This window comes from Amphibalanus amphitrite, unplaced genomic scaffold (genome assembly GCF_019059575.1).
Source record: "Amphibalanus amphitrite isolate SeventyFive unplaced genomic scaffold, NRLGWU_Aamphi_draft 000061F_arrow, whole genome shotgun sequence".
Lineage (NCBI taxonomy): Eukaryota > Metazoa > Arthropoda > Thecostraca > Balanomorpha > Balanidae > Amphibalanus > Amphibalanus amphitrite.
This window is the reverse complement of record NW_024881557.1, coordinates 145,794-172,954: the sequence shown is the minus strand read 5'-3', so window position 1 is coordinate 172,954 and position 27,161 is coordinate 145,794. Positions and strand designations below refer to the sequence as shown.

Below are 27,161 nucleotides of genomic sequence, written 5' to 3'. Positions count from 1 at the left end.
CACAAGATAGTATCCGCCATGTATTCTTACTAGGAAAGTGCGGCATGCTTAGGCGTCACAATATCGTTGATCCAGAGATCGGCTCTTTGAAGAGACAGTCCCACACAAATGTGGTGAAAATAGCCTAATTACTCCCGTAGTCACATTATTGAGCGATAGTGTGAAATAAGAAGTATCGCCTATCATTGTGCAATGTGCAATGTACATGTTATATTGCGAGTACAGCAGGGGAGTTGCATCTCTCTTGTCAACTAAGTTGGAAAGACACTTAATGACTCAAGATGATCAAATCCTCAATTCCAGATCAACTTAAAAGTTAAACATCAACCAATGATTACGTACATTCTGAGTCTGACGGTAAGCTCTGTATCTCATCTGAATCAGGAGCATTTCCTCGCCGGAATCAAATCATTACATTTCAGGCTACAATCTCTATAGGTATTTAAACAAATCGTGGCCAGTGAGGTTCTTAGTTACCATCCCAGCTATAGTCACATCTTACGCATCATCATAAACACCCAGCGAGAAACAGTTCACCCTCAGCGACCGGCGCTGTGCCTTTCTTGACATTCTTGCCCCGACATCTCAATCGTCGTCGCTCTCGTCGTCATACACCTCGTCGATGTAGTCGCCGCGTCCGAACGGCGGACTGCGCTCGTAGTCGACGTCCCGGCTGCCGTCTCTGAGATGCGCCGCCCGTAGCGCGTAGTCCTGCTGCAGCTGGTTCAGGAAGTCGTCCTCGTAATCTAACGGAGAGGAGAATAGCGGTTAGACGTTACGGCAACGGTCAGGGATTGGGCAATGGGCATGTCAGGTCACTCAGGTGTGTGGACTTTCGATGGGTAATGGGTGACATACGCACATTACTAAGTTCATCCTTGTTTGGAAGATAAATCGGTGTGGTCTCTTGATGATCGGATGGTGAGACGCGATTTTATATGAATGCGTTATTATGCTGCATTGCTGTTATCAGTCTCGGTGCCGCATGCCAGGTTGACGTAAGAACGAGCCTTCCTCCTGCATAGGTCGGTTACGAAGGGCTCCCTGTTGTTTGCCGCTGAGTTTGGCGTCCAGACTGTGTCCCTGAGTCGCCGGGAGACGCCAGACGCCGCATCCCTACCCCCAGACTCACGTCCGTGAGTCACCGCGTGCTACATCCGGGACTCGGGAGTCGTCGGTCTCTGCGTCCGGGAGTCCGGGAGCCTGCCCCCCCCCCTCCCGTCTGGGAGCCTCCAGACTGCGTCAGGAGCCGTCGGGTGATAACGGATTCGGGAGCCACTGGGCGCTGCATTCGGGAGTCGCCGGCCTCCGCGCCCGAGAGTCGCCGACCGATACTGGAGCCGGGAGAGCGGCTGCCGACCAGGAAGTGTCTCGGCGCGGGGCGGGGCGGACCTCCCCCGGCCACGGAGCGATCGATACAGGTGATTACTCCCGTGTTTGTGTGCCCGGAGGCTACTGCGTGTCCGCGGGCCCGGGAGACTGGACAGAGCTGCGGTCAGCGAGCAGCGCTCGGCAGTGGGAAGTCCGGTATTGATTAACGGGGAGCACACCGTATCAATTTCCAATCAGTGTGCCAAATGGAAGTTAGGTGTTGCTTAATGGGGCTTTTAGTGGTACGCAGCAGCGCAGTAAAGCCTAACCACTTTCCCTAACCCTTGTCATACCAACGTGGGAGTCAGACGGCGCAAGGGAGGGACGCAGTGATGGACACGACATGGAACAGCTTCATAAATACATGACGAGGTGGCGGGTGCAGTGGTGGGAACCAGGACAGCCGCCGCGTGCTCGGAGTGCTACTCTGTTTTCAAGCCTCATCGCACCGGCCGCGTACTGGGCACATTGCAGCCCGCTGGTCAGGGATAAGGTATATTGCAGCCCGTTGGTCCAGGATAAGGTATATTGCAGCCCGCTGGTCAGGGATAAGGTATATTGCAGCCCGCCGGACGGAGGCTGGGTATATTGCAGCCCGCATCGACCGATACCCACCTCCTGCATCGTCCACGTCGTATTGAGCGCTGGCGCCGCCCAGCAGGGCGAGAGCCGCCAGCACCATAGCCGCCTGAAAGCGAACGCCACGCGCCGAGTCATTTGACGGGAAAATGCCGAGCGAGGCAGGGAGGTCGGCGGTGACCGCGGCTCGACAAATAGTGCGGCGATCGACTGGGCGATGCTGGAGCGATCAATTGGATATGGTGTGAATTCAGAGATATTTAATGAATGAAATGAATGGACCTTGAAGAAAATGGGGCGAGTAATGCACTTCATAATGGGTAGTGGCCAGTAACACCACATAACGTGTCCATTAGCGAAATTACTGTCGTTGAGTTACCGGAAAGCATTTGGGGAATGGCCACTGATCATCCTGATAGCTGAATGACGCTGGCTAGTGGCTCTCCATGCGCATTTAACCCGCGCCCCGTAGGGCTACCGGCGGACCCTACCACCCGTAGGGGGGGGGGCCGTATCGGCCCCCCCCCTAAGATCTCGGAAAGTTACCGGCCGATTTTCAAAATTCAAACGGCGTTCGATAGCCTCACCCGGGAACTACCTTGTGACCAAATTTCATTGACCTAGGTCAAACCGATAACGTCACAGGTCAGGTCAAAGGTCAGATTTTCACCGTTCACAGGCAATTCAAGAAATGTGCTGTGAAAGCGAGTAAATTGGTAATTTATTGAAAACCATCGATGGTACATTGTTCGTCAAACACATACTTTGCTATCTGAGGTCACTGATACCAGGTCAGGTCACAGCGAGGTCAGGTCACCGGGGGTCACAATATGAATGTGTCGTGTGATACATGTTTTATGGTCCATTTTACATGACAAATGCGATTATGTGGGTTAGGCAGCCTTTGGGGCCAGCCTAGGTCACGTTTTTGTGAAGGTCAGGTCATGGTCAGGTCAAATTAGGTCAAATTTCAAAGTTGATATTTTTGCATAAAATGGGTATCGATTCGATGCAGCTCGTCACGGGGAGTCTAATGGTGGTCTTCGTTTTGCTCTACGAGTTCTAGAATTGCCAAAAATTGAGTTTGAAAATTTGACGTCATCATTTTTGAACAGTTTTTTCGCTATAACTTGGCCAAAAAACGAGGTATCGATCTGAAATTTGGTATGTAGATAGAAGACGGTAGGCACTATCACATATATTCCGGTTTTTTCGAAACTCAAAAAACTTTTTGGATTTTTTGGCGAATATATCCAAAAAAATGCTTTTTTGATTTTTGGGGGTCAAAACTCAAAAATTTCAAAAATTCGAGATAGCAGTTTTGTAGCCCTGTCAATTCTACACCTTTTAAGTCTTGATCATTTTTCTGTATCTTCAAAGCTGTAGTCCTGACAGGTCTTCTCGCGAAGGTCTTTTTTCGGTCGAAAATGACAGAACATGACGTCACTCTGACGTCATTTGTGGCCAACCTATCATAGCCTCTGGAAAAATTTTTGGTCACAATGTGTAAAATTGATGCCCGGAGGGGTCCTGAAAGTTTGGTGGCGATATCTCCAGCCGTTTAGGAGATATCGATCGAAAAGGACAGGGGGGGGCCGTTTCGGCCCCCCCCCTACGGGGCGCGGGTTAACGACGGTTAGTTCTATAATGTATGAGGGCAACATGAAACAACGGTATTACAACACGTTTACTGGCAGGTTGTATGATTGCTTCATAACCACCATCATAAAATAGCGCAACTTGCAAAGGCATCGTTGAGCACACACATACACAAATCCACACATATCCGCACCACGGCATTTCGTGTAGGTACTGTTTCCTTAGGTACCTACATACTTTTTAGTTCACAAACTCACCACCAAAGTAGCCTTCATCCTTCAGCGCTGTCTTCTCAGAAGCTCTGCCTCGCTACAGTCCTCACTCTTCCTTCCGCACACCCTGTACACTGCCACCCTACAGTCTATCCCAAATACGTCTTGCCCCAATTAACGCCTATCGACTACCTCTACCCCTCAGTGAGTCGCTCCTACCACCCTCTGACCCGCCGTCCGTCCGTCTGCCGGCTCCGTCGGCTCGTAGCGCCGTCGGCGGCGACGATTCTAGCTCCGTCGGCGGCGACGATTCTCCGTCGGTGGCGCAGGCCCAGCCGCGTCGGCAACAGGTTTTGGTCTGGTCCGACGGAAGGGAAGGGGAAAGTGGTAGGCTAATAATGATGGAATATAGTAAGTTTGGAGGTAGATAATGGTGCTGGCTGGCTTAAACCAATGTCTAAGTGGTGTAGGTATGTGGTATAGGTAGGTATGGTTAGATTTGTCTGCAGTTGGCACGAACAGCCGCACCCAGTGCTAAATTGATCGTACCCGGCTTTGCGGGCATGCTTTTGCTTCTGAACCTCACGAAAACGTGGTGAATTCCCCATCACTTGATTGCAAGTCCTGGACGTCAAGCCCGCTTACTGTGGGCTTCCCCCTAGTCGGCTCGTCCATCTAAAAGGTCAAACTAAAATGGAAATGTGCAAACGGGGAAATGGTGTCTGGTTGCTAGGGAGACCGTCTCACCGACTCCCGGTATAACGTATGAAATTGCCTGCCATGGGTTGCAAATGGGCTATTGGGGTGACGAGGGTATTCATGCCTCGTACTCAACGTTCGCAATGCAGATGAAAATTCAGTGAGTGGTCCATCATGCCGCTTGGGACTGAATGGGTTCTACGATTCGTTCAATAGCAATTGGACGTGAACGGAATCGACTAGAATGTCGGTATTTCAATTTGAACTGTGATGACGTAGTTTCCTGATAAATACAGTGTTATGATGAGGATGTTTGATTCGTTGTTTGCTCACTTTTGACACAAAACACTACGAAATGGAGCGCTCTTGATCAAATACAATCACAATCATAATGTGACATGCCCAAGGCTGCTATCGGGTAATGCCCTGGCAGGATTGTATGTAGAAAACCGATAGGTCCTGCGAGGGTTAATAGAAGTAATGACGTCCAGGACAGTGCGCAATCAGCTAAATTTAGAAAGCATACAAGAAACGAATACTTGTCCGATAGATTACCATAATTGCTCGTGTCAATAGGAGTCGCAGACTCGCAGCAGTCTATGAATGGGGCCATTACCGTCTAAAGATGGCCACACCGTGACAGCCCCCACGTTCACGAGGAACCATCGACCCAATATTCTACAGATGGCATTTCACACAATTACACGGAATGACACTTCAAACAAATTAGCAGAACGTCAATTTGTTACTGTCACCCTTCCCTCTATTCTTAGAACACGGTGGCTCTACAAACTGTTGTCATACGGGAGCAGCTTGTACCGTTTCAATTCGATGATTAGTGGTATGCTTGTAATAAAAGCTTGTAAGTTGTATGTGTATAACGTCAGCCTGCTGATACTTGTTTTGTGTGTTGGCTAACAGATTCATGTTATCTATGTTAGTGGATGCCTTGAGAAATATGGAAACACTCGTATATTGCGTCAAATTCTTTAATATTTCTCATCGCCAATCCACAGCGATCATCGAAAAGTTCACACAAAGGAGCGTAGCATACATCGGACACGATCTATTGGAAAAATGTCTGGCCCAATACTGTTCCCCTAGACATCTGTCGATCACTAATGGTAGCTGTGCGCGGCGAAGGCCGTGTATCAGTGTCATAGCACACGCACTACTGACTGCCATCACAATGTCGCCAATCAGTGGTCGATATCGTCGGAGAATATCAAAACACGCAAGGCACGCAAACGCATACTGATGTGAGGCAGGTTCCTGGAATTGTGCTGACCGCCAAAATGGGAGGCCGGGGCGAGGTCGGAGTGGTATTAGCCCATGGGTCCAGCGCGAGTGTAGTGTTGTTAGTTGTTGCGCTCAACGTGTAACAGTCATCGGCACCCGCTATACGACTGATTGCAGGTGCCCCAAAGCAATGACCTGTGGCTCATTGCGACATTAGAAACGAGCTTAAGCCTCGTTGATCATAAAGTTAGGACAACCGGAACACTGATACCCAAAATAATGGAATCCAAAAGCAGCTACCGGATGCTTTCCAGCCGAGTTTATCGGAGCATATTGAATCTGCGTTCCTCTGGTAGCAAAAATATCGCAGAGCTTCGCCACGCTCAAACTCTTCACAAACATCAAACGCCAGCCGTGCCGGCCTGAGCTCACCTAAGAGATCAATACCGCCGGTATAGCTCAGCTGCGACACCGCCACGGTGCCGTAAGGCGCAGGACGAACGCGGACGGTAGATTGACGGCCTCGCGGGGTTATGCATCGCCAGGGTCCTCGTCACAGCGCCGCCTCTTCTCTATAGAATGTAGCACCGCCTGTGAAAACAGATGTGGTTTAAATAATGAAACAGGACCTCTAATGAAACTGCTGGGGGGCTTAGTTCGAGGAAGATGCTTGACTTAAAGATGCAAACACTCCAAAACTCCCAGTATAAGTCCCCGAGTTGAGTCCCAGTAATGAGGCTGCCACCGTGAACATTTCTAAATACGCCGTGATAGCGCTTTGTTAAAAGAAAATACAGCATTGCCGTTAGCCCGTCGCTCTATTTAGCTCAATACCGCTCCAATTATACATGGTATTCCCTGAAGCTGCGTTTGTCATATATTTCTGAGTGCAGTTCTATCGACCCTGTCGGAGTTGAAAGCGTCGGGCCCGAGGGACTCAGTCTGCCAAACACATTCCATTTGCAGCGGCAGACGCACGCACTGAACAGTAAACAACCGCTAAAATGCTATCAACTGAATCTACTATGGGAACAGATTCAGCGTGCAATAAACCTCCGCATAACTGAGACTGACGGCAATATTTGCATTTATTGCATATTTTATTTGTCAGCTCTCGGCATCAGACTAGATGCCGGCAGCGCTCTTGCGTTGCCTTGGGCCAGAATTGGAGGAACGGTGCTGAGGGCACACACCGGGCAAAACCACCGAAACCCAGACTGAGCTTGGACTGAACCTGAAACCAACCGAAACATCCCAAAAATGCTTGAAAGCACGCGAGATTGGTGTGGATATCTACCTACAGTAAGATATGAATTAAAGGGACTATCCCAACTTTAACATGGGGTTTGAGTTGAGATAGCCAAGTTTGCGGCGAGGTTCAGAAACCACTATCTATCTAGGTTGCAACCCCCGCGGCCTCTTGGTGTTGAAGAAATTCGTTCCCTTCATTTGAAAATGGGCCTTGTACAAGGCCCTATCTTCAACATGGAGCGACCGTTAGTGTGACGTCACCTCGTTTAGTCATTCTGATTTAAATGGGTTTGTTCGTTGAAAAATCGCTTAAAACTTGGTCTGAACTTTGTTGTGGTGCCTACAGAGTAAAAAGAATCAGCTTTATGACAGTAATGTGGCCAGGGGAAGGAGGTTATTTTGGGCTGTGACGTCACATATTTGAAAGTTTGTGTTTGGAATATGGGAAGCCTAAGATGTTTAATGAAAAATAAATGCCAGAACCGTGTTCCTGGTCATCCAATCTATGAAGTCGGGCACAATTTAACTGGTTTTAACAACATTTTAGAAGGTGGGATAGTCCCTTTAACTGCACGTGCATAGTTCATGCCCCAGGCACCCCAGTGCAGTCATTTTCATGACATCATGTAGCGTGTGTCTGGTTCTATCAGTGTACCGACTTTTGTGTCGCTAGATCGACGTTTCCCGGGATCAGAGGATCCCTCGTCAAAACCGTTATCCGCCCCCCGCACGCGCAGCTTGCACCCCTCGGATATTATCTCGCCGGAATGTCGTGATCAAATGTATTCTTCTTATGACCTGCAAGTTTTGAACCAGTTAGAGCTGCCGTTTACCCTGCAGGCGTGGCAACGTACGAAGGGGTGCAATCGGCTTGCACGTGCATAGCTCATGCACCACAGAGTTTAGCTCAACCAAATGTGCATTATTTTGGAGGCCTTGCCTGGGACTACCATTGAACCGATTTTGAGGTTGATAGCTTAAAATTTCTTTGAGCCAGAGGACCTCACGTCAAAACGGTTTTCCGACCCCAGCACGTGCAGCCTGCACCCCTCGCAGACGGTGACCCCCCTGGAAACTGGTTCAAGGTGTTACCGATGTGTCCCGCCAGTATGGCTTTGCCCGTGACCTCGGGTTGACCTGTAGCCTTGACAAAAAATTTCGTGTCACCGAAACTTTGAAGCGGAATAGCATGTGCCACGAAGCACCGAGCGAACCGAGGCCAGCACCAAAAGTTTACCTCGCCGGAGACAAATCAAACGGTCCCACTTTCGTCCCGATCGGTCCACCCATTTTGACTCCAGGTCCAAAAAAGCTTGGACAAACTCACATACTCACTCACTCACTGACAAACAGGTTCAGCCGAACTTTTTTTCAGCGACCCACCAATGGGAATTTCCGGATGCAAAAGCATGCTATCGCATGCTTTTGATCCTCCAATTCTGGACTATCTCCCACAACAACCATAGGAAGTGCAAAGCTTATGATATATTGTGTTGCAATCCGATAAAAAACTGCCCGCATCTGTGCATTCAACCACGATTGACCGCGACAAGCCGTCCCATAAGCCTTCCCTTGCCGGATCTTGGATCCATTACCTAGTTATTGGATTCGTTACCTGTTGGATCTTGCATCTATTACCTAATGGATTCGTTACCTGTTGGATCTTGCATCTATTACCTAATGGATTCTGTAGGCGCTGGATATTGCTTTACGGGTGGCTTGAGCTGAGTGATTTTACTCTGATTTATTTCAAACTAAAGTTGATCAGGATGTCGTAATAGTTCGGTAATAAAAAAAAATATAAACTCAGGCACAAAATAGCACACTTCACACCGGTTCTTATCACCGTCTTTCTCACAGGTTCTTCTTCTTTAACGCACACAATCTCAACCACAACCACCGTCAAAAGCGATTTTTGGTCCGCGGCTACATGAAAGGCTTATCTTATTCTACACCAATTAAACTTAAATATCACTTAACTTCTTCCTTCCTTGCCTTGCGGTTTCGATACTTATTTTCAAAACCTTTGTTCTAAACCTATTTTACTTGTTCCAAATTATTTCTGTCCTACTTTTCTACTTCAGCAAAATTTTATTTGGTGTAGCTCGTGCCCGTCACGAATGACGCCGCCGACATAGAAACGGCATCTACACCCCCGCCCCCGTCGGCGCACGTTAGCCCGAGCGTCACTTAGTGTTCGCTTCGACGGTTGTTATTCTCCTGCTTCCGCGAGGAGAACCAGCTTAGTCACCGGACGCGTCAGCACTGTGCTTTTCGTCTGCACGTCCGCCGCACGAACGGCTCCGCCCGCATCTGGAAAGACGCGTGTCACGCGCCCGATGCTCCATGTGCTCCTAGGAGCGTTCTTGTCTGCGATGATAACTACGTCTCCGACTTGTAGGTTTCTTTCTTCCCTCGTCCACTTCTGCCTGTGCTGCAGAGTCTGCAGATATTCTTGGCTCCATCTTCTCCAGAACTCTGTTGCCAGGTGCTGAACCTGCCGCCATCTTCTTCTGGTGTAGTTGTCGCTGTCGCTAAACGCACCAGGCGGTAGGTGAGGGCCGGCTCGAAGGAGAAGAAGATGGTTGGGCGTCAGAGGGTCGAGATCCAGTGGATCGTCAGACGCTGGTGTCAGTGGACGGCTATTGAGAATCGACTCAACTTCACACAGCAGTGTCGATAGGCCTTCTTCGTCCACGACTTGACTGAGCAGTAGTGAGCTCAGTATCTTCCTGACAGAGCGAATCTGTCGCTCCCATACTCCACCATGGTGAGAAGCGCCAGGTGGGTTAAACTTCCACTTCACGTGATGCTTAAAGGTAGTGTGCCACCTTTGAAAGATTTCCCATTTTATTTTTCCTAGGATAAGAAGCTTCTGTTTTTACCTAATATCGCAAAAAAAATCAAAAATGGGCCTGGAATAGTGCCTTTTTCGCCTAAAAGTTTATCGGTTTTCGATATGTATAACAACTGTAGTGGGCCGACCTGCAAACAGGCGTCGGCAACAATCGCGAATGCGGCGCACATGTGACAATAAGCAAAGGTCATTATAGAGTTACGACGTACGGGAATGAGTTATCAGCTGTCTAATCGTAGACAACACAATGTCGAGCCTTAAACTGTAAGCCTGTATTGGTATTGTTTCTTTTATTTGGCTGTCGAACATTATTTATGGTTTGAAATATGATTTTATGTAAAATAATTGATATGAAAAAGCCGTCTCTTAAGTTATGACCCCATTTCACCACACGCAAGTGTCAGAAATGACAATGATCAGCTGACGCATTTTTCTTGGCCGAAGTCAGAGCGCGCGGCCCGACTCACCACCACCGCACCACAAAGTATGAGCAGAAGCCGCGCCCAAAGCCAGGGCCCCGGTAACGTGAGGTAGCCGAGTCGGGGCAGCGTGCGCTGACCCAAGCCGGGGCCGCAGCTTTGGGCGCGGTCTACCGCATCCCCGCGGGCAGCCCCGGGCTATCACATGACACCGGGAGGACGCGCGGCCCCGGCTTGGGTCAGCGCACGCTGCCCCGACTCGGCTATCTCACGTTACCGGGGCCCTGGCTTTGGGCGCGGTCTACCGCACCACCTAACAGGCGTGTTCGAAACCGCAGGAGATGATGATGAACGGGTTTATCGAAACTTGATTGGATGAGCATATCGGTAATAGCGATTTCAGTGTGTGCATTTATTGTTCATAGTGGTGCGAAATGTGGTTGGGGTACGACCGACAACCCGTCGGGGCGAATTTCGCACTGGGGTACTCAAAATTTGAAGAATTTAAGACGTTTCCATGAGTTTTGAAGGTATGGATAAGTTCTAAAAATCCGGTTCTCCTTATCTGGGCCATTAACTCCATACGGTCCAGGAAAGCTGGCACACTACCTTTAAGCATTGCTTCATGGATCTGCTGCAGATTCCATCTGTCTATCTCTTCACGCAGCTCTCTTTCGGCCCCGACGAGGTTCGTTCCATTGTCCGACCGTATCTCTTCAGCTTGACCTCTCCTGGATACGAATCGGCGCAGGGCATTAATGAACGAGTCCGTTGAGAGGGTGTGAGCCACTTCAATGTGAACCGCTCGGGTCGTTAGACAGGTGAACAGCACGCCATACCGTTTGACCATACTTCTTCCCTTCTTCACGAGCAGGGGGCCAAACAGGTCTACCGCCGAGAACGTGAACGGCGGCCGGTCGGGCGTAACTCGATCCACGGGCAGATCGGCCATCTTTTGCGTCAGCGGTCTTCCTTGAAGTCGTCGGCATGTGAGACAGCGGGACAGGACCCGCCGAACAGCTGCGTTTGCACGCACCACCCAGAACTTCTCTCTGAGTGAAGCTAGGACATGCTGACGGCCTTGATGACCCACTGATTGATGCACGTCTTGGATGATGAGATCCGTTACGTGTGACTTGGCCGGCATAATAGCCGGATGCTTGCTTTCAAATGCTTGTGTAGACCGACCGAGACGCCCTCCGACTCGTAAGACGTTCTGGTCTAGAACGGGATCGAGGCGGCTTATCGGGCTGGAGCGCTTGACATTTTGCATCCCTCTCAGTCTGCTTATTTCTTCTTTGTAGGTTTGTGATTGAACATAGCTGAGCACGGCCGTCTCTGCGTCGTCGATTTCTTCCACAGACAGGAGAGCTGGTGTGGTCGGCTGATCAGCGCGAGCAGCTGTCCCCTTCTTGTTCGGCTTCTTCTTTTCGTTGGCCGATGTACTCGAGGCACTCGATCTGCTCCCGTCGTGTGCTGCTGTCCTCGTCTGCAGAGCCGAGAGCGCCCGCTCTGCCTTGGCCTTCAGGAGGCGTCTCAGCCGCAGGAAGAACGCCACCGCTCGCTTCAGTCGGTACCATGATGAGTACTGCAGTAGAAGTTTGTCTGTGGGGTTCTTCTCTGAGGTGCTTGTGACCGAAACTATCGCAGGTCGCTTCACTTCTGCGTCATTCTGGTCCAGTTGGACAGGTAAGTTCAGATCCACAGGCCAGTGCTCTTCTTTTCTCCACAGGAACTCCGGTGCTGATGTCCATCTCGAACGATGGAGAAACTTCTCCACAGAAACCCCACGGGAGGCTTCATCAGCCGGATTCGACTTGCCATCGACGAATCGCCACTGACTTGGGTCTGAGTGCTGCTGTATGTGTTTGTCAGATCAGGTCCTTGTAGCAGCTGATCGTTCAGTGACACGCCGCCGTACTTTGCTGAGCAATCGAAGACAACTCGCGTCTTTTCTGGCTTTGCAGGATGGCTGACGGCATGGTGAGGCAGATACCATGTCTTGCTAAGTCGATGGAGCTGGTCGGGAGGGACAACTTCAGCGTGACCTTCTCGGATGAGTTCTTCCACACACTCAGTGTAGCGCTGATGTAGACCTTTTCTTGAGCCCTTCGGCTCGTCTTTCAGCCATCTTGCGATTATTCGGTAGGCTAGTGTCTTCGTACTTCAGTGGTAGAGCTATTTCATACTTTCCGTCGCGCAGTGTGATGCTGTCATTCACTTGTTTTTGCCAAAGCTTATCTTCGACTGACAGACTTGGTTCGCTGCCGACCTTCTCCGTGAAGTCACTGTTGTACATATCAGTCAGCATTTTAGCTATATCTTCTTTAGCGCTGGCGCCGACTCGGTTCAGTTTGACGGAGTTGCTGCTGGTGATGTTGGTTCTCTGGTCGCTGGGGCCCACTATGGTCCAGCCGAGGCGGGTCTTGATGGCGTATGGTCCGCCGTCTTTGCAGTGTACGACGTCCCAGGGCTCCATTGCCAGAGGACAGTTACATCCGATCAGCAGGCCGACGTCTTCTGCTTCCACAACCGGAATCTTTATGCCAGCGAGGTGAGGCCACTGCTGCACGACAGATGCGTCCGGTATATCGCTGCTCGTGACAGGGATCTTCTTGATTGTGTATGTACACGGCAGTTTTACGCTGCCGCTCCCGTCCAGGCTTGATACTTGAAGTCCGGTTAGGGCTTGGCTGCTGATTTGTAGCTCGTCTTGCTCCACGGTCGTTATCGCCAGTGACGTTTCTTCTCCCTTTAGCTTCAACTTCTCAGCGAGAGCGTTGGTGATGAATGTCGCCGAGCTGCCACTGTCAAGAAAAGCGTACGTTTTGCTTGTTTTTCCGTTCAGGCCCGTGACCAGCACGGGTAGTATGGACATGACAGGTCCGGCTCGGTCCGTCGTCGTTCCGCCGCATACTTCACTTCTTGGCTCGGGGAGCGGACCGGGTCTTCCTTCTTCTGAATTTCTTGGGTCCATGTGAAGCAGAGTTGGGTGACGAGAGCCGCACTTCGAGCATGTCTTCCTTTTGCGACACTGTCTAGAGCTGTGCCCGTATCGGAGGCATCCAAAGCATAGGCCACTTTTCTTGACCAGCTCCAGTCTCTCGCTGGTAGTTGTATGCAGCACCTTCTGGCACGCTTCCAGCTCGTGACCTTCCTTGCAACACGGACAGAGTTCGCCGTTTGCTGCATCTTCCGTTGTTTTCGTCACATGAATTTTCGATTTCTTTACCTTTACAGCTTGTTCTCTTCTGTTTACAGGTGATGACTGTGTTCCACTGGAGATAGCAGCCATCTCAGCGGTTCCAAACACGGGATCGGCCGCCACTTCCACTTCCTTCTCCACGAACTCCACGACATCTTGAAAGCTGGGCTTCGCGTCCTGTCTTGTCAGAGAGAAGGCTAACCGGCGCCAGCCCTCTTGAAGGGCGGCTGGCAGCTTGCCAACAATCTTCTGCAGGTTCTTTGGGTGGTTTACCTCAGTTAGACTGCTGATGTCTTCCATAGCATTCAAACAGCCTCTCAGTTTGATAGCGAAGTCTTCCAGCCCGTCTATATCCGTGGCTCTGATCGCGGGCCAGGTGAGCAGCGTCTCCACGTACGCCTTAGATATTTTGTAGTCATCGCCGTATTTTCGGTCGAGAGCCTTCCGAGCCTCAGCGTAGCCCTTTACTGGATCAATGTGCATGTAGCTCCGCACTATAGTGTTGGGCTTTCCGTCTGTGTATTGATCCAGAAAGTGCAGGCGCTCCGCGCAGTCTTCTGTCCTTTTGGCTATCCTGCTTTCAAATGCGCGGATGAATCCTTTATACTCCAAAGGATCGCCTCGGAAAGTCTGAATCTGCGACTGGGGTAGCAGAGTTCTCTTCTGTTGAGTTAACAGTGCTTGAATAGCTGTCAGTTCTCGTTGCGAATCGTCATCGTCGTTCGCAGCTGAGCCTTGTCTTGGCATTGTCTCTTCATTGAAGACACTCGCGCTCATCTCAAGTGCCTTTTCTCTTGCTTCAGCAAGCGCAATTTCTTCTCGCAGCTGTAGCCTCTCTCGTTTCATCTTAAGCTCCATTTCTTCACGAAGAAGTCGTTCTTTTTCTTCGAGTAGAGCTACTTTGGCCTCTAGCTCTGCCCTCTTAAGAGTTTCTTGGGCTCTTTGGCTTGAGGTAGAGGAACTTGAAAGGAGAGACGTATGTGACACTGAGCTTCTGCATTCAATTGCCTCCGCTGGCTCTTCGGCAGCTAGAGCTTTCTCCAGTCTTCCTATCAGAACAGCCTTGTTGCCGCTTGTCGACAGGCCTCTTTTTCTGAGTTCTTCCCGTAGGGACTTTGCCGTACGTAACGGCAGGTCGTTTGGAGAGTCAGCTCCCATCTTCTTATGTACTTTGACTTACACTTGCGTCGTTTACGTTAAATGATGCAAAAACGCTTCTGACTAAATGTAGGCGCTGGATATTGCTTTACGGGTGGCTTGAGCTGAGTGATTTTACTCTGATTTATTTCAAACTAAAGTTGATCAGGATGTCGTAATAGTTCGGTAATAAAATAAAATATAAACTCAGGCACAAAATAGCACACTTCACACCGGTTCTTATCACCGTCTTTCTCACAGGTTCTTCTTCTTTAACGCACACAATCTCAACCACAACCACCGTCAAAAGCGATTTTTGGTCCGCGGCTACATGAAAGGCTTATCTTATTCTACACCAATTAAACTTAAATATCACTTAACTTCTTCCTTCCTTGCCTTGCGGTTTCGATACTTATTTTCAAAACCTTTGTTCTAAACCTATTTTACTTGTTCCAAATTATTTCTGTCCTACTTTTCTACTTCAGCAAAATTTTATTTGGTGTAGCTCGTGCCCGTCACGAATGACGCCGCCGACATAGAAACGGCATCTACAGATTCGTTACCTGTTGGATCTGCTCGCGCACCATACGCAGCCGGTCGGTCGTCCGTTCAATCAGACTCTGCTCGGCCGAGGAACTGCTACTGCTAGTCTCAGCTGGCTGGTTCGGCTGCTGCTCCGGTGTCTCGTGTATTCTGGAATGGACAAAACTTCAGGATCACGTGACATATGACTGTAGTTCTGAGAGATTGTACTTAGTCAGGACAAGTGCGTACTGCGTGAAAGGGACAAAATAAGAGGGCCAGATTTCTGTAAAACTACCGTCTCGAGTGCCTGAAACAAAACATAATATCTTATTCCGTTTCGACGACTGTTTTTTATGAAATATCCACGCATCAGATTTCCTTCATGTTCTTCTGCCTTTCCTCGGTTTGTATTTTTAGCACCTCATCTCGTCATTAACTGGGACAAGACTTGTTCGAAATGAACAACAAAGTCGGATTCGGACGATTTTGCAGCAGCACGGCTTAGTTTTACATCTCGGTAGCGCATCAGACTCGAACACTTCTTATGTAAACTTATATAAACTTCGCAAGATCACTCATTCCGTTGAGCCAGGTCATGTTTGCTCTTGCTAATGAGAAAACTTTAATCATTAAAAAACAAGACTTAAACGCTCGTTGGACACGCCGCAACTACCTGGCCGTCCGTTTCATACCGTCGTTCACGGTCACAAAATGCCGTCATTGATAGGTATCGAGCGAATCGACAACCGGTCAACTGCGTAGAAGCGGCCGTGTCAAGTGCCGTGCGGGGCGTTATTTTAGCCGGCAGAGGACATCAACGCCCAACCTACTACCAACAGCCATCGAGTGACTCGCCGTCGCTACTCACCTTTTCCGTTTGAAGACGATCCGTTTCCGTGGCCGGTCGGGGGCGGTCGGAGGCTCCGGCTGCTCCGGCGGTGCAGTCTGCTGTGCTCCGCCATCCGCCGCATGAGGGACCCACTCGCCCGGCAGGGGCAGACAGGGTCCGATCAGGGGCCCGGGGGGCTCGGCGGCGGGCGGAGGGTCACCGGAGGGGCCCGGGTCGGCTTGAGCTGGCGGTACGGCCGCCGTCCTCTCTCCCGGTCTCCGTCCTCCCCGACCTCTGTGGGAGGGTCCCGGGGTTAGACACAGTACATCGAGCGGGCGTGGAAAGTGAGTGCTGGCCAGCGAAACGCCCTGAACTATACAAGAGGGCGCTGATCAAAGTCATCAACACGATGATCAGCTGTAAGCGGGTAGTTCCAAGAAGTAGGGACGACGTAGACCCAATACAGGATGTACTGTATTCCGCGTCAGGTCACATTTGGATTACAAGGACGGAATGAACCAATTAGTTACGTTCCAGAAAACAGCGGCGAGCAATAGATCTATTGATCTCTCACCAACAGCCTGGGTGCTCAGCTGAGCAAGAAAGAGCCAAACGATGCCCTATCGCGAGGTAGGGTAGTGTGGGGTAATTTGAACATATTTTTACGTCTTCTCCGTTGTACCAAATTCCAGCTTAACCCTGGATGAAGAAAAACTGTTTCAGTAGCGCAAGTGTCACTTGCTTTCACCATGCAAGCCTCATTTTTGGACGAGCCGAGCATGCCTTGAAAAGCATAGCCTCACTTCTCCACCAGGTCACGGTGTGCTCAAATGGCCCCACCGTGGGGTAATTTGAACATACTGCCTTCACCTGTCACAAAAACGATAGTCTCGCCAGCACCGATGTTGTTTGACCCATAAACAAATAGGCAGGACAATTCTAAACATACCTTCACTTGAAAAATCAACACAACAACAAAAATAACAGTTGCAGAGTATCAATATCTGCACGCTGCACACCGGTCAGTTGACAGAATTCGCCTGTCTTCAATTAACAGAAAGTCAATCATTTTTGTTCGATAAAAACTCTCCCATCCTTACTGCATCTGTTATAGTGGTGCCAATCGAAACCTGGACATTTGGAGTTCTGATTTTGTCCAATGTCCAATTCGGAATTGGTTGGACAAAGGTAGCAGACTGGACAACATTGGACGATGGCTTGCAACACTTCAGCGCTTTTTATAAAGTAGTCGTGCATAGCATTGATTGGCGAATGGAAAGCTTGTTAAGCTCTCAATATAATGAAAACTTTTCGGCTGGTAAAATTACATGATAAGCAATATAAATGACGGTTTTGAGTGTTGATAGCTGCATAAATTTTCGGACATATTTGGACAAATAGTTGACTTTAACATTTTTGGACGGAAAATCAACAAAAATGCTGGACATTAGACGGATATTAGACGTAAATTTTCTAAAACTGGCATCACTTATCTGCTACTGCCTTGGGTCGAAAATATTGGCAAAAAAAAGCCTGGGAGCTTTGTATTTTTCGGAGCTATCCCTGTCTTCATTCAAATTCTCACACTATGTTCAAATTACCCCACGCTAAAAGTTATTTTGCCATTTTAAAAAACAGGGTTCAAAAGCAAATTTCTTGGATTGAAGGCACTGATTAGGTCATTATACAACAAAAGCCGTTGCGTATTAGGCGCTAGCAATGCAAGATTTTGCGCTGCAATGAAGTTGCAATGACGTTTTTAGGCGTTTTTACTTGCGAAAATGGTCTTTTACAGTGTGCGTCAGCATCTTCATTCCATGAAACTTTAAACCCCGTTCATATGATAGCCCTTTTAGTTACGATAATTTCCCTCATTGGTCATATTGTCATGCCACTTATGGATTTTCCGTAATTTTGTGTTTTTCACACTATGTTCAAATTGCCCCACATGTTCAAATTACCCCACCCTACCCTATAAAACAGAAAAAAACGTATTGACGCAAATCAAGTGTAAATTATCACAAATTATTGGAACATGTCACAGGTTCGGACGTCATTATTGTAAATGGCAGCTGTCTAACTTGCATTTTCCACGAGAATGTCCTCATTACTTTACACGACATACAATATGCACCACATGCCCTCTGACACTCGGAAAATTGCGGATGTCTGTGCTACGTACAGTGAATTGCATGAAAAATTCACGTGCCCAATACAGCACGAGGAAATCGAATTCATAGACAACAATGAGCCTTGAGACTGCGACGCGTTGCACGTCATTTCACTTTTCAGTGACAAAACTTAGGTCTGTGCCACCTCTTCGTCCATCTCACTCACATCCCTTCCTCATTCCTCCGGCACTCTCTAAAATAGTATTTCCTCTACCCCACCTGGCCAGTCCGTTTCGGTAGTAGAGTCGCCTCCAGCGCAGTTTGTCGGCCGTCTCCTCCAGAGTCTCCAGCTCAGGAGCGTAGCACGCCTTCAGGTGGGTACCGAAGAAACTGCGGTCATCCAGCTGCACTTTGGCAAACCTGGGGAGCGGGAAACAGCGGTTGTTGGGAAAATGGCAACAGTGAAAAGGAGGGCCTAATGAAATTTGTGATTCCTAGTTGTATTTAGCTAAGGATTTAGTATGATTCTAAAATAAACCATGTGTTTTGGGAATCATTCACATATTATGAATACGCGTTGATTCACACACTATGTTCAAAACTCAAACCTTACGTGATTGTGAATGTTCGATAACATTACCATATGTAGGACCTAGTTAGTCACTAAACAGTAACCATCACACTAACTACCCGACCCAAAACTGTGCACATCCATCGCTCTCTCCCATACCTGGCAGCCGCCATCCGTTTGTACTGGACATGGTAGACCTTGGTGAACCGTTCCGTCTCATAGCCCTCCACGGGTCCGAACTGAGCCAGCGGGCCGAACCGCTGGCACAGCGCCGCCAGCTCGTCAGCAATGTCCAGAGAGGTGACATTTCGCAGTAGCAGGTGACGCGACTCGTCAGCGACCGTGTACACCTGGAGGAGGGGTAAGGGGGTGAATTCACACCTGGGGGAGAGTCAGGAGTGAAGATACACATGGGGAAGGGGTCAGGGTGAATGTGCACCTGGGGGAGGTTTCAGGGAAGAATGTACACCAGTGGAAATGGTAAGGGGTAAATGTACGCTTGGGTTAATAACAGGGTTGGCAGGGGGTGGCAAAAACTGGTTTTTGCCAGTGGTTTTAACCGGTTTGAACCGGCTGGCAGAAACCCTGGTGGCAAGAACTGGCAACAACTGGCTAAAACTCAGATGGTCAAACCTACAACTTTTCTAGTTAGGAATGGATTTGAAATGCACAAATGCATTTCTGGTAGTTATAGAGATGCACTAAACATTCTGAAGTTTGCCTCATTACTTATCCCTGCTTAAAATGTCTATGCATGTCAGTAGACATCCACAACGGAATGTATTTCCATGTAGGGGAGAGTGGGGCAAGACGGCCACGGTAAGTAGGGTGCCATGCGGTGCCGTGCGCATATCAGTGGCAGATACCCCTTCGTACTTCTGATTGTGCAGGACTCACCCAGTCACCCTTGCACTGGCTCATTTGTCACCCCCAAAAGGCATCTTACTAGCTCCTTATGGAAAGCCCATGAAAATGTTTCTGAGTTATGAAGCATTTCAATGGTCAATGTCACTTCTGTTTGAAAGCATAAAGCTTTCACCGAATTCTCCTTAAAATGTTTCATGTTCAAATTCATGTCCAGGCATAGCATTGTGATATTTCTTAGTTTTTGCCAGTTTTTGCCACTTTTTGCCGGTTTAAACCGGTTTAAACCGGCAAATGGCATAAACTAGTTTTTGCCGGCAAAAATGCCAACCCTGGTTAATAATCACCTGAGGAGGGGATCAGGGGGTGAAAATATGGTTGCGGATGGAGAGTGGGGGCTCGGGTGAGTGTGTGACTGGGATATCGGAGGTGAATAGTTACACACTTCCGGAACGAATTTGAAGCGTAAATGAGCACCCGTTCGGCAGTGTGAGAAGGCGAATGTACAGGTCTCGCGGGTTTTAGCGGTAGGTTTTGCACCTAGAAAATTTAGTGTACTTCAGGCTACATCTTCGTCGTCTTAAGCTTTGAAGTGTTGAAGATGCGATCGACTTGTTGGGTAACAAGCCGGCCATGATCGTGTAAATTGGCTTCATCGTAGATCGATTAGTTTCTGAGATATAACCGGAAATGTAAAAGTGCAAAACCTACCGCTTAATCTCGCGAGACCTGTACGGTTGCCTCTTATGTGTGGAGCGGCGTCGGATGATAAATGCCAGACACAATAAACAGAAACGATACAACCAATGTTGCTGGCCTGGCTGGTATGTGACCTATTTATCGCTGCCCACTGTGGCAAGACGATAAATAAACACTTTTTGCCTACATCTGAGTAATATCTTACACCATCACGGATAACAGGAAAAAAACAACAGCTTGATTTCACAATGTATTTTCTAGAAAAATGCATCGCAATTGGGCTCAGCTAGAGCATACTAGCAATGCATCATGAATGGGTAACAACGTTTGCTGGAGTCCATAGCGTGAATATTATGTACCATTTGTGACGCATTCCAACGGAGTAACCAGAGACATACACGTACAAACGTACAAAAATCGTATAAAAAGAACGTGCAACCAGAATCGTCAATGAGTAATGGCGGCTTGAGTACAAAACATATTACGTCCTCGCCTTGGATATACAGTCAAAAGCGCATGTACGTCACTCCAGCCAGCTGACTCCCGCCATTCCGCTGCCCTCAGTCTCTGTCACTCAGTCGACTTCCATCTCATGATCGCTCTCCCCTTCCTAACCCCGACGCTCGCCTCTCCCTGCTCTCCCTCAGTCGACCTCCATCTCGCGATCGCTCTCCCCATCCTCCTCTGCCCGTTTCCAGACACACACCATGTTGTTATGAGTCACACCCACCAGGTACTGTTCGTCCTCACTCAGACACACGCGGTTCATCAGAATCGGAAAACGGTGCAGAGGCACTTTCCTCGCACGGGACAGCTCTTCGTCCTGGGGCCGCGGCCAGCACAGAGTGTTCACAGGCTCACCGCTAGAGGCACTACTGTCACGCCAGTTCCACATCCAGATGGCGCCCTTGTCATCACCGGCGGCCAGCAGGTTAGTGCCGGCTCCTAACCCCAGGTAGCTTTCTGTAGTGTCACTCCAGCGGAGCACTCGGCACGGCGCAGGGATGAGATCCACGCGAATAGGAGCTCGTCCACCTTCCTGGGGCGGCTCGAGGTCTGACAATGACCACACGTAAACACACCCACAAGAGGCACACTTCACCGCCACTTTCTCCGTCCCCAGAAGGGTGATCGCGTCCACAAACTCCTCATCCCCTTCACTGGCGCCTGCGGGAGGTTCTGGGAGCTTGTACCGCACCTCCCGCGGCTGGCGCTCGCCCCTCACCACATCCAGAGTCATCAGCCAGCCGCTGAGACCGCCCTCACACCCCGCCAGCAGGAGTTCGGCAGACGCGTGCACGGCCAGCGCCAGCGGCGGCGTGGCGGTCTCCAGTCGCAGCAGCTGGAACGGTTCAACCTTGTACAGCGGCGGTGCTGGTACGCCGACATCCCACAGCGACACAGCACCGTCACCAGTGGCGGCTAGCAGCCAGCGCGACCGGCGAGGGTGGAACACCAGTGCCGTCACCTCACAGCGCCCCGCCGGGCCCGGTGAGAACGTTGCGTACCAGGTGAGATTGTCCGGATGGAGCAGGTACACACGACCGGTGCCGCCCACAGCGAGAATGGCGATCCGACGAGCACCGATCTCACTCAGTCGCAGCCGGCTCCAGGCGAGAGCGCTCAGTCGCTCGCTGATGTCCGGGTGGGAGAATTTCTTGAGCAGTTTCCCGGTCTGTACCTGTATAAGACAGACCGAGTTGCCGCCGCACGTGGCTACCACGTCCCCCACGTCTCCTCCGCCGCCTCCGGGCATGAACTTGCAGTCCCAGAGGTCTGTGTGGACGTCAGAGGGGTCACCGCGAGCCGAGTGGCAGCGAAGGAAGTGAGCGGGCTCGTACTTGGTCGACACCTCGTCATCATCGTCCCAGTCGAGGTTTGCGCCGTCATGACTGTAGTCAGCGGGGTCGTACTGGATGGGCGGCGGGGGCGCCTTGGGCTTGGCCGGAGACTCGGAAGTGGTCTCTCGGTCGCCACTGAGGAGCCTCCGTCGGGCCGGGGTGCCGGGGGTCCCACCTCCAGCACCAGAGCTGGTGGTCTTCTTAGGAGTCGACCTAGTGGCAGGGGTCCCGCTCTCAGCTCCAGTACTATTGTTCTTTTTCGGAGTCGATTTGGTGGCCTGGGTCCCGCTCCCACCTCCAGCGCTGGCTGTCTTTTTCGGAGTCGACTTGGCTTTCGTCGATGCCGAGCTGCCACCGCTGGCCCTCTTGCGGCGGGCTTTGGTGTCCGAGCTCCGAGCGGCCGACGGTGTCCGCTCAGGCGAATCTGGCGACTCGGACAGTCGGAACCGGAGCGGCACGCGGGCGCTGCGGCCGCTGCTGCGCCGTCCCTCCGCCGAACTGGTCGCCGCTGACGGAGCCGCTGAGGCCCGGGACGATCGCACCATGACGCCGCTTCAGAACACAGAAACAGATAGCCTCCGATCAGTTGGTGGCATCTTCCAGCCAGTACAAGTGGATAGAATAATTTGCACCAGTACCCAGCCGTCAAATGTCAGGATTGCACAACATATGGGGGTAATGGATGGGGTTTAGGTGAAACACTGATGCCTTTCAGATTTGGAATGACAATGGAAATAAGTTTTCCATCGTCATCAATTTCTGGGCATTTTAAAGTAACTGTACCATTGAATTATTGGATTATCAAAGTTTAATGATTGAATAATTGGCATATAACTTGATGTAAATGATTGTCAAACAGCTTAGAATATATTAACCCTCGCCGGCACAGGGGGGGGGGTTGCATCAACCCCCCCCCCCCCTAAGGTTTTTCGCAAAGAACTCGCGTAAAAGGCGGCCGATCGCGACAAAACTTTCAGTACCCTCGCATTGATCAATTTTACACCTACCCTGAAAATTTCATGACCCTGACCCAAATGACCTTTGACCTGTGACCTCTTTTCCGAAACCATGTTTGGCCGGAATCGCGATTCGGCGTATGTCGGCTCGCATTAGCCGCGCGTTTGCAAGCTTTTCGTGGTTTCAAACGTTCAAACATGTAATTTGATGTTGCTCCCATAAAGTAGGGTGGGTGTCAAGGTCACCTGAAGGTCAGGTCAGGTCATTGACCTTTGGTGACCTCGGATGACCTCGATTCACTTTTTCGAGTTTTACATGTTTCTAGGCTTGTTTTTTTAGCTGAATTCGAATTTAGCAACCATTTGAACATTTACGAAGTAGTTTTGGTGCTTTCGTAACATGTTACGAAGCTGTCAGAGGCGGTTGACATGTATTACGAATCCCCGTCACAACCCCTACCGGTTGACCTGACCTGACCCGACCTGGTCTAAATGCTTGAAGACATCATTTCTGATCAAAACTAACACGATATTCGTGATCAGCACCCCGGAAAACCACGGAGCAGCCACACTTTACGACTTTCTAACAGGTCCCGATTTTCCCGATTTCGGGTCATTGACCTGACCTGGAAGGTCACCCGATGACCTAGGACCTTAAAATTGGGTATCATCGGCTTCCTCTCGTGACGGGCAGCACGCTCGTTTTTCCGCGAAGCTCTAGCTCGATCAGGGGCCAAACGCGAGGGGGGTTGTACCAGCCCCCCTTGTGCCGTCGAAGGACGCAAAATGGCCTGTGCCGGCGAGGGTTAAGTTCAGAAAATTGGGTAGATGTTACTTGGGTTAGACACAGCCACAGGTAGGGCTTCTTGAAAACAAATCAAACCATACTTTCATTTTTCAAAGCTTAAACAACAAATTGTATATGTGTGCTGACACTGACAGCAAGTTAATTGTTAGCATGAAAGGCAGTGACACAATTCTAGTATTTTCCATTAATAACTTAAGAATGAAAAACTTTAAGAAGCATTCACTTTACTAGTTCTTTCTTTTCACCAGGAATCTTATTTGATGATATGTATCTGCAACACCCACTACAACTAAATTTACATTGTTTGTAAAGCATTATTTGTTAGGTATTCCTCCCTGAGGTTCAAGGAAGAGGTAAGGTAGGTGATTGGAAGATGACATATACAATTTTTTTTTTTTGGGGTCTCAGTGTAGTGTACTCCAATGCTGAAAAACAAATATAATTTAGGCAGGCCGTTGATCTAATCATGTCATGGGCAATGTAAACTGCAAGAGTCATTCCACAAATATTTTACTGAATATATGCAATCCAAAATCCAGCCCTCACCTTCACTGCAGTAAGCTTTTTGCCTTGTCTATATTTTGCACGAGTCTCACACAGTGGCTCTTCCTCGTGATGTGGCAGCTTCACAATCTTCACAGGCTCATTACTCTCCTCCATCAAATTATACACTGAAATGAAAACAAGAAATAACATCAATATTTTCAGCACTTACATTGAAGTAGAGATCTTAATTGGTGTAGGTTTGTTGCTTGATTAATCATCAAAAGTAGGTAAACTGAATGGTCGAGATAACATCAATCACAGTCGGGGAAACTATGGTGAAATCTGCTATTTTTAGCAGTCTGCTATTTTTAGCAGAAATCTGCTAAAAATGGGTACGCATGTGACGTCATCGTACCCAAATATAGCAGATTTGGGTACGGCCCCCGACAAAAGCAGATCTGCACCCTAATTGAAGCAAATGCGCATCAAATGCCTGGCAGATTCATGATGAGAATAGTGCTGAGTGTTCTCTGCTATTTTTGTTCAGATCCGACTATTTTCAAATTCATTATTTGAAAAGTCGGATCTGAACAAAAATATCAGAGGACATTCTCAGCACTATTCTAATCATGAATCTGCCAGGCATTTGATGCGCATTTGCTTCAATTAGGGTGCAGAGCTGCTTTTGTCGGGGGCCGTACCCAAATCTGATATATTTGGGTACGATGACGTCACATGCGTACCCATTTTTAGCAGATTTCTGCTAAAAATAGCAGATTTTACCATAGTTTCCCCAACTGATCAGCATGAGATTTGATTCATGGAATAAAAGAAAATGTTTTATAACTTCACTAAATAAACTAAATAAGGCCTTAAATAAATGAGTTTTAACAAAATTATTATAATGCACGCATTAAAAAATATGGTGTTACTGCCATTACAATAATCAAATGATGACATTTGACTTTTGCTTGTGATCAAGGCTTGTGATGCAGTGACTTCACTTCAGGGACTGTCCTTAGACTTGTCCAAACCGCAAAGCAAAGCTATGAGATACTTACATATTCAGGAACTTATATTTGTAGGACAGGTTTCGTACAGCTCTACAAAAAAGACAATTCTTTATCTAAATGTCAACTGGAGTAATGCAACCGAATGCAAATACCTAAATCACGATCTTTTTTTCTCCCCTAGCCCCTCTAGCGTTATCGTTATTGCGCGCGATAGGCGGGAACACGGGCGGGAAACTCAGATATGTAGCAGTTGCGCCATACATGTCTTACTTTCCAACAGGCCACGGCTACTAAATAAACATATGCCGCGACCAATGTTGAAAGCACGTTTACTGGTACATTTTTTTGTACAAAATATCTTTGATTGGCGCTTTTACGGTTTGCAAATAAAAATAAAGCACACTCAATTTCATGACGAATCAAATAAACACTTCTTCACCCTGTTCCAGATGGATTGCAGCATTCTGCAATATGCCCTATGCAGTTGTATATCACGGACCGTTTCCAGTGCGATCACGTTGCCACTCGCAGTCGCCACACTCCCAGAGGCAGGGGCGGAGCTTCCTATACAAATGGTGGGGCGGCTGCGCTGCCCCACCAATAAGCGTTTTGTCCCACCAACTTTAGCTGATTTCTAAGACTTTGTTGCTTTGCAAATTAATCTTTTTCACATTTACACGTTGAAGAGCAATTTGGAATGTCTGTTTAATGCGAAATATTATATCTGTAATGATAGGAATTGATTCAGTGTGACATTTCATTCAACTTCATAATCGGACGTTGTGGGTTTGACGACTTTTTGCCCCACCAACTTCCCTGGAAAAGTTCCACCCAATCCCAGAGGCCAGATGCGATAGCCTCCAATAGCTTCAGGCTTCCGTCCTCATTCCTAGAGCTCCTGTTCGACTATCTCAGATCAAACAGAATGCCTAACTTCAGAATAATAGGCCAGTATCCGAACCCTACGGTCACTGGGACACCGTCCATGGCCCCAGCCAGTGTCACGCTGCGTCCCCGTTCCGCCCTGGCCTTTTGTCGCTGCGTCTGATCTCCATAACGCCGTGGGGTCGGGAAGGTCAGCGGGAGGTCGCAGGGCGGTGTCCCAAAGTCGCCGGTCGACACGGGACATGCTCCAGTTCGATACGCGTCGGGGACAGCCGGCGGCCCTGAACGCGGCCGACCTCCGTCGCCTCAGCCACAAACAGGGGGCGCGTCCCGCCGGTCCCGGCGCCGGGTCCGCGTGACCGAGCGCCGTCCGCGCCGTGGCTGTTTGTAATTCATGACGCTAATTACACCCTGCCCTGAGGACCGACGAGCTGTCGTCAGTTACACGTGCATTGTGGCGGTCGGTCGGGCATGATTTTAATGCTGCCGACTCAGTTCCACCGTTCACAGCACCCGAGCCATCTTACACGTGCCACACTAGCAAGAGATAGAGGCAATCGTTTTAGCTATACTTATAGTTATGCGATGCATTGCTATGGTTATAAGTGACGGTATAATACATTGTCCCAATAATTAACGCTAAAAGAAATTTTCTCGCTCCACATAAAAAAATCGTGGTCGTTTGACATGAAACGGTTTCCAGTACCTATTGAGAGTTTAACCCATTGTCTAATCGTTTTAGTCGCCAGTAATACAATGAATAATTGATAAATACCTACAATATAGGTTACATGCCTAAGCATTTGGTTATTTCAAATTAAGGTTTCACTTTCATCTATGTATTGGACAAAGAACATACAAATAAGGGCAATGGAAGACGGAGCATTAAAACAAGTGGAAGGCTACTACCAGGAAGGAAGATAACGATGCAGATTGCAGAGTGCAGAGTGCAGACCAAAGAGCATGGACAAATAAACTGATGCCAAACCGGCAGTTCGCAGAGTC

General features: G+C 49.1%; 1 protein-coding gene across 7 annotated transcripts; it reads right to left on the bottom strand.

Annotated features, from left to right (window-relative positions):
* Nucleotides 1-7: 7 nt before the first annotated feature.
* On the bottom strand, nucleotides 8-25,495 carry LOC122378507 (RNA-binding protein 48-like). Of its 7 annotated transcripts, none has more exons than XM_043359627.1 (10): nucleotides 25,424-25,495; nucleotides 24,319-24,443; nucleotides 18,764-18,954; nucleotides 18,313-18,453; nucleotides 15,962-16,216; nucleotides 15,132-15,261; nucleotides 6,132-6,290; nucleotides 3,807-4,119; nucleotides 1,987-2,059; nucleotides 8-746 (listed from the first exon to the last, which is right to left on the bottom strand). In XM_043359627.1, exons 2-7 carry the CDS (start codon nucleotides 24,430-24,432, stop codon nucleotides 6,231-6,233), a joined length of 891 nt encoding a protein of 296 aa, XP_043215562.1. In that variant the 5' UTR covers nucleotides 24,433-24,443; nucleotides 25,424-25,495; the 3' UTR covers nucleotides 8-746; nucleotides 1,987-2,059; nucleotides 3,807-4,119; nucleotides 6,132-6,230. The 7 variants fall into 7 exon arrangements, with proteins under 7 accessions (XP_043215562.1, XP_043215560.1, XP_043215557.1 ...); XM_043359625.1 differs by having other exon boundaries at nucleotides 25,320-25,483; XM_043359622.1 differs by having other exon boundaries at nucleotides 15,132-15,276; nucleotides 25,320-25,473.
* Between the last annotated feature and the right edge of the window lie 1,666 nt (nucleotides 25,496-27,161).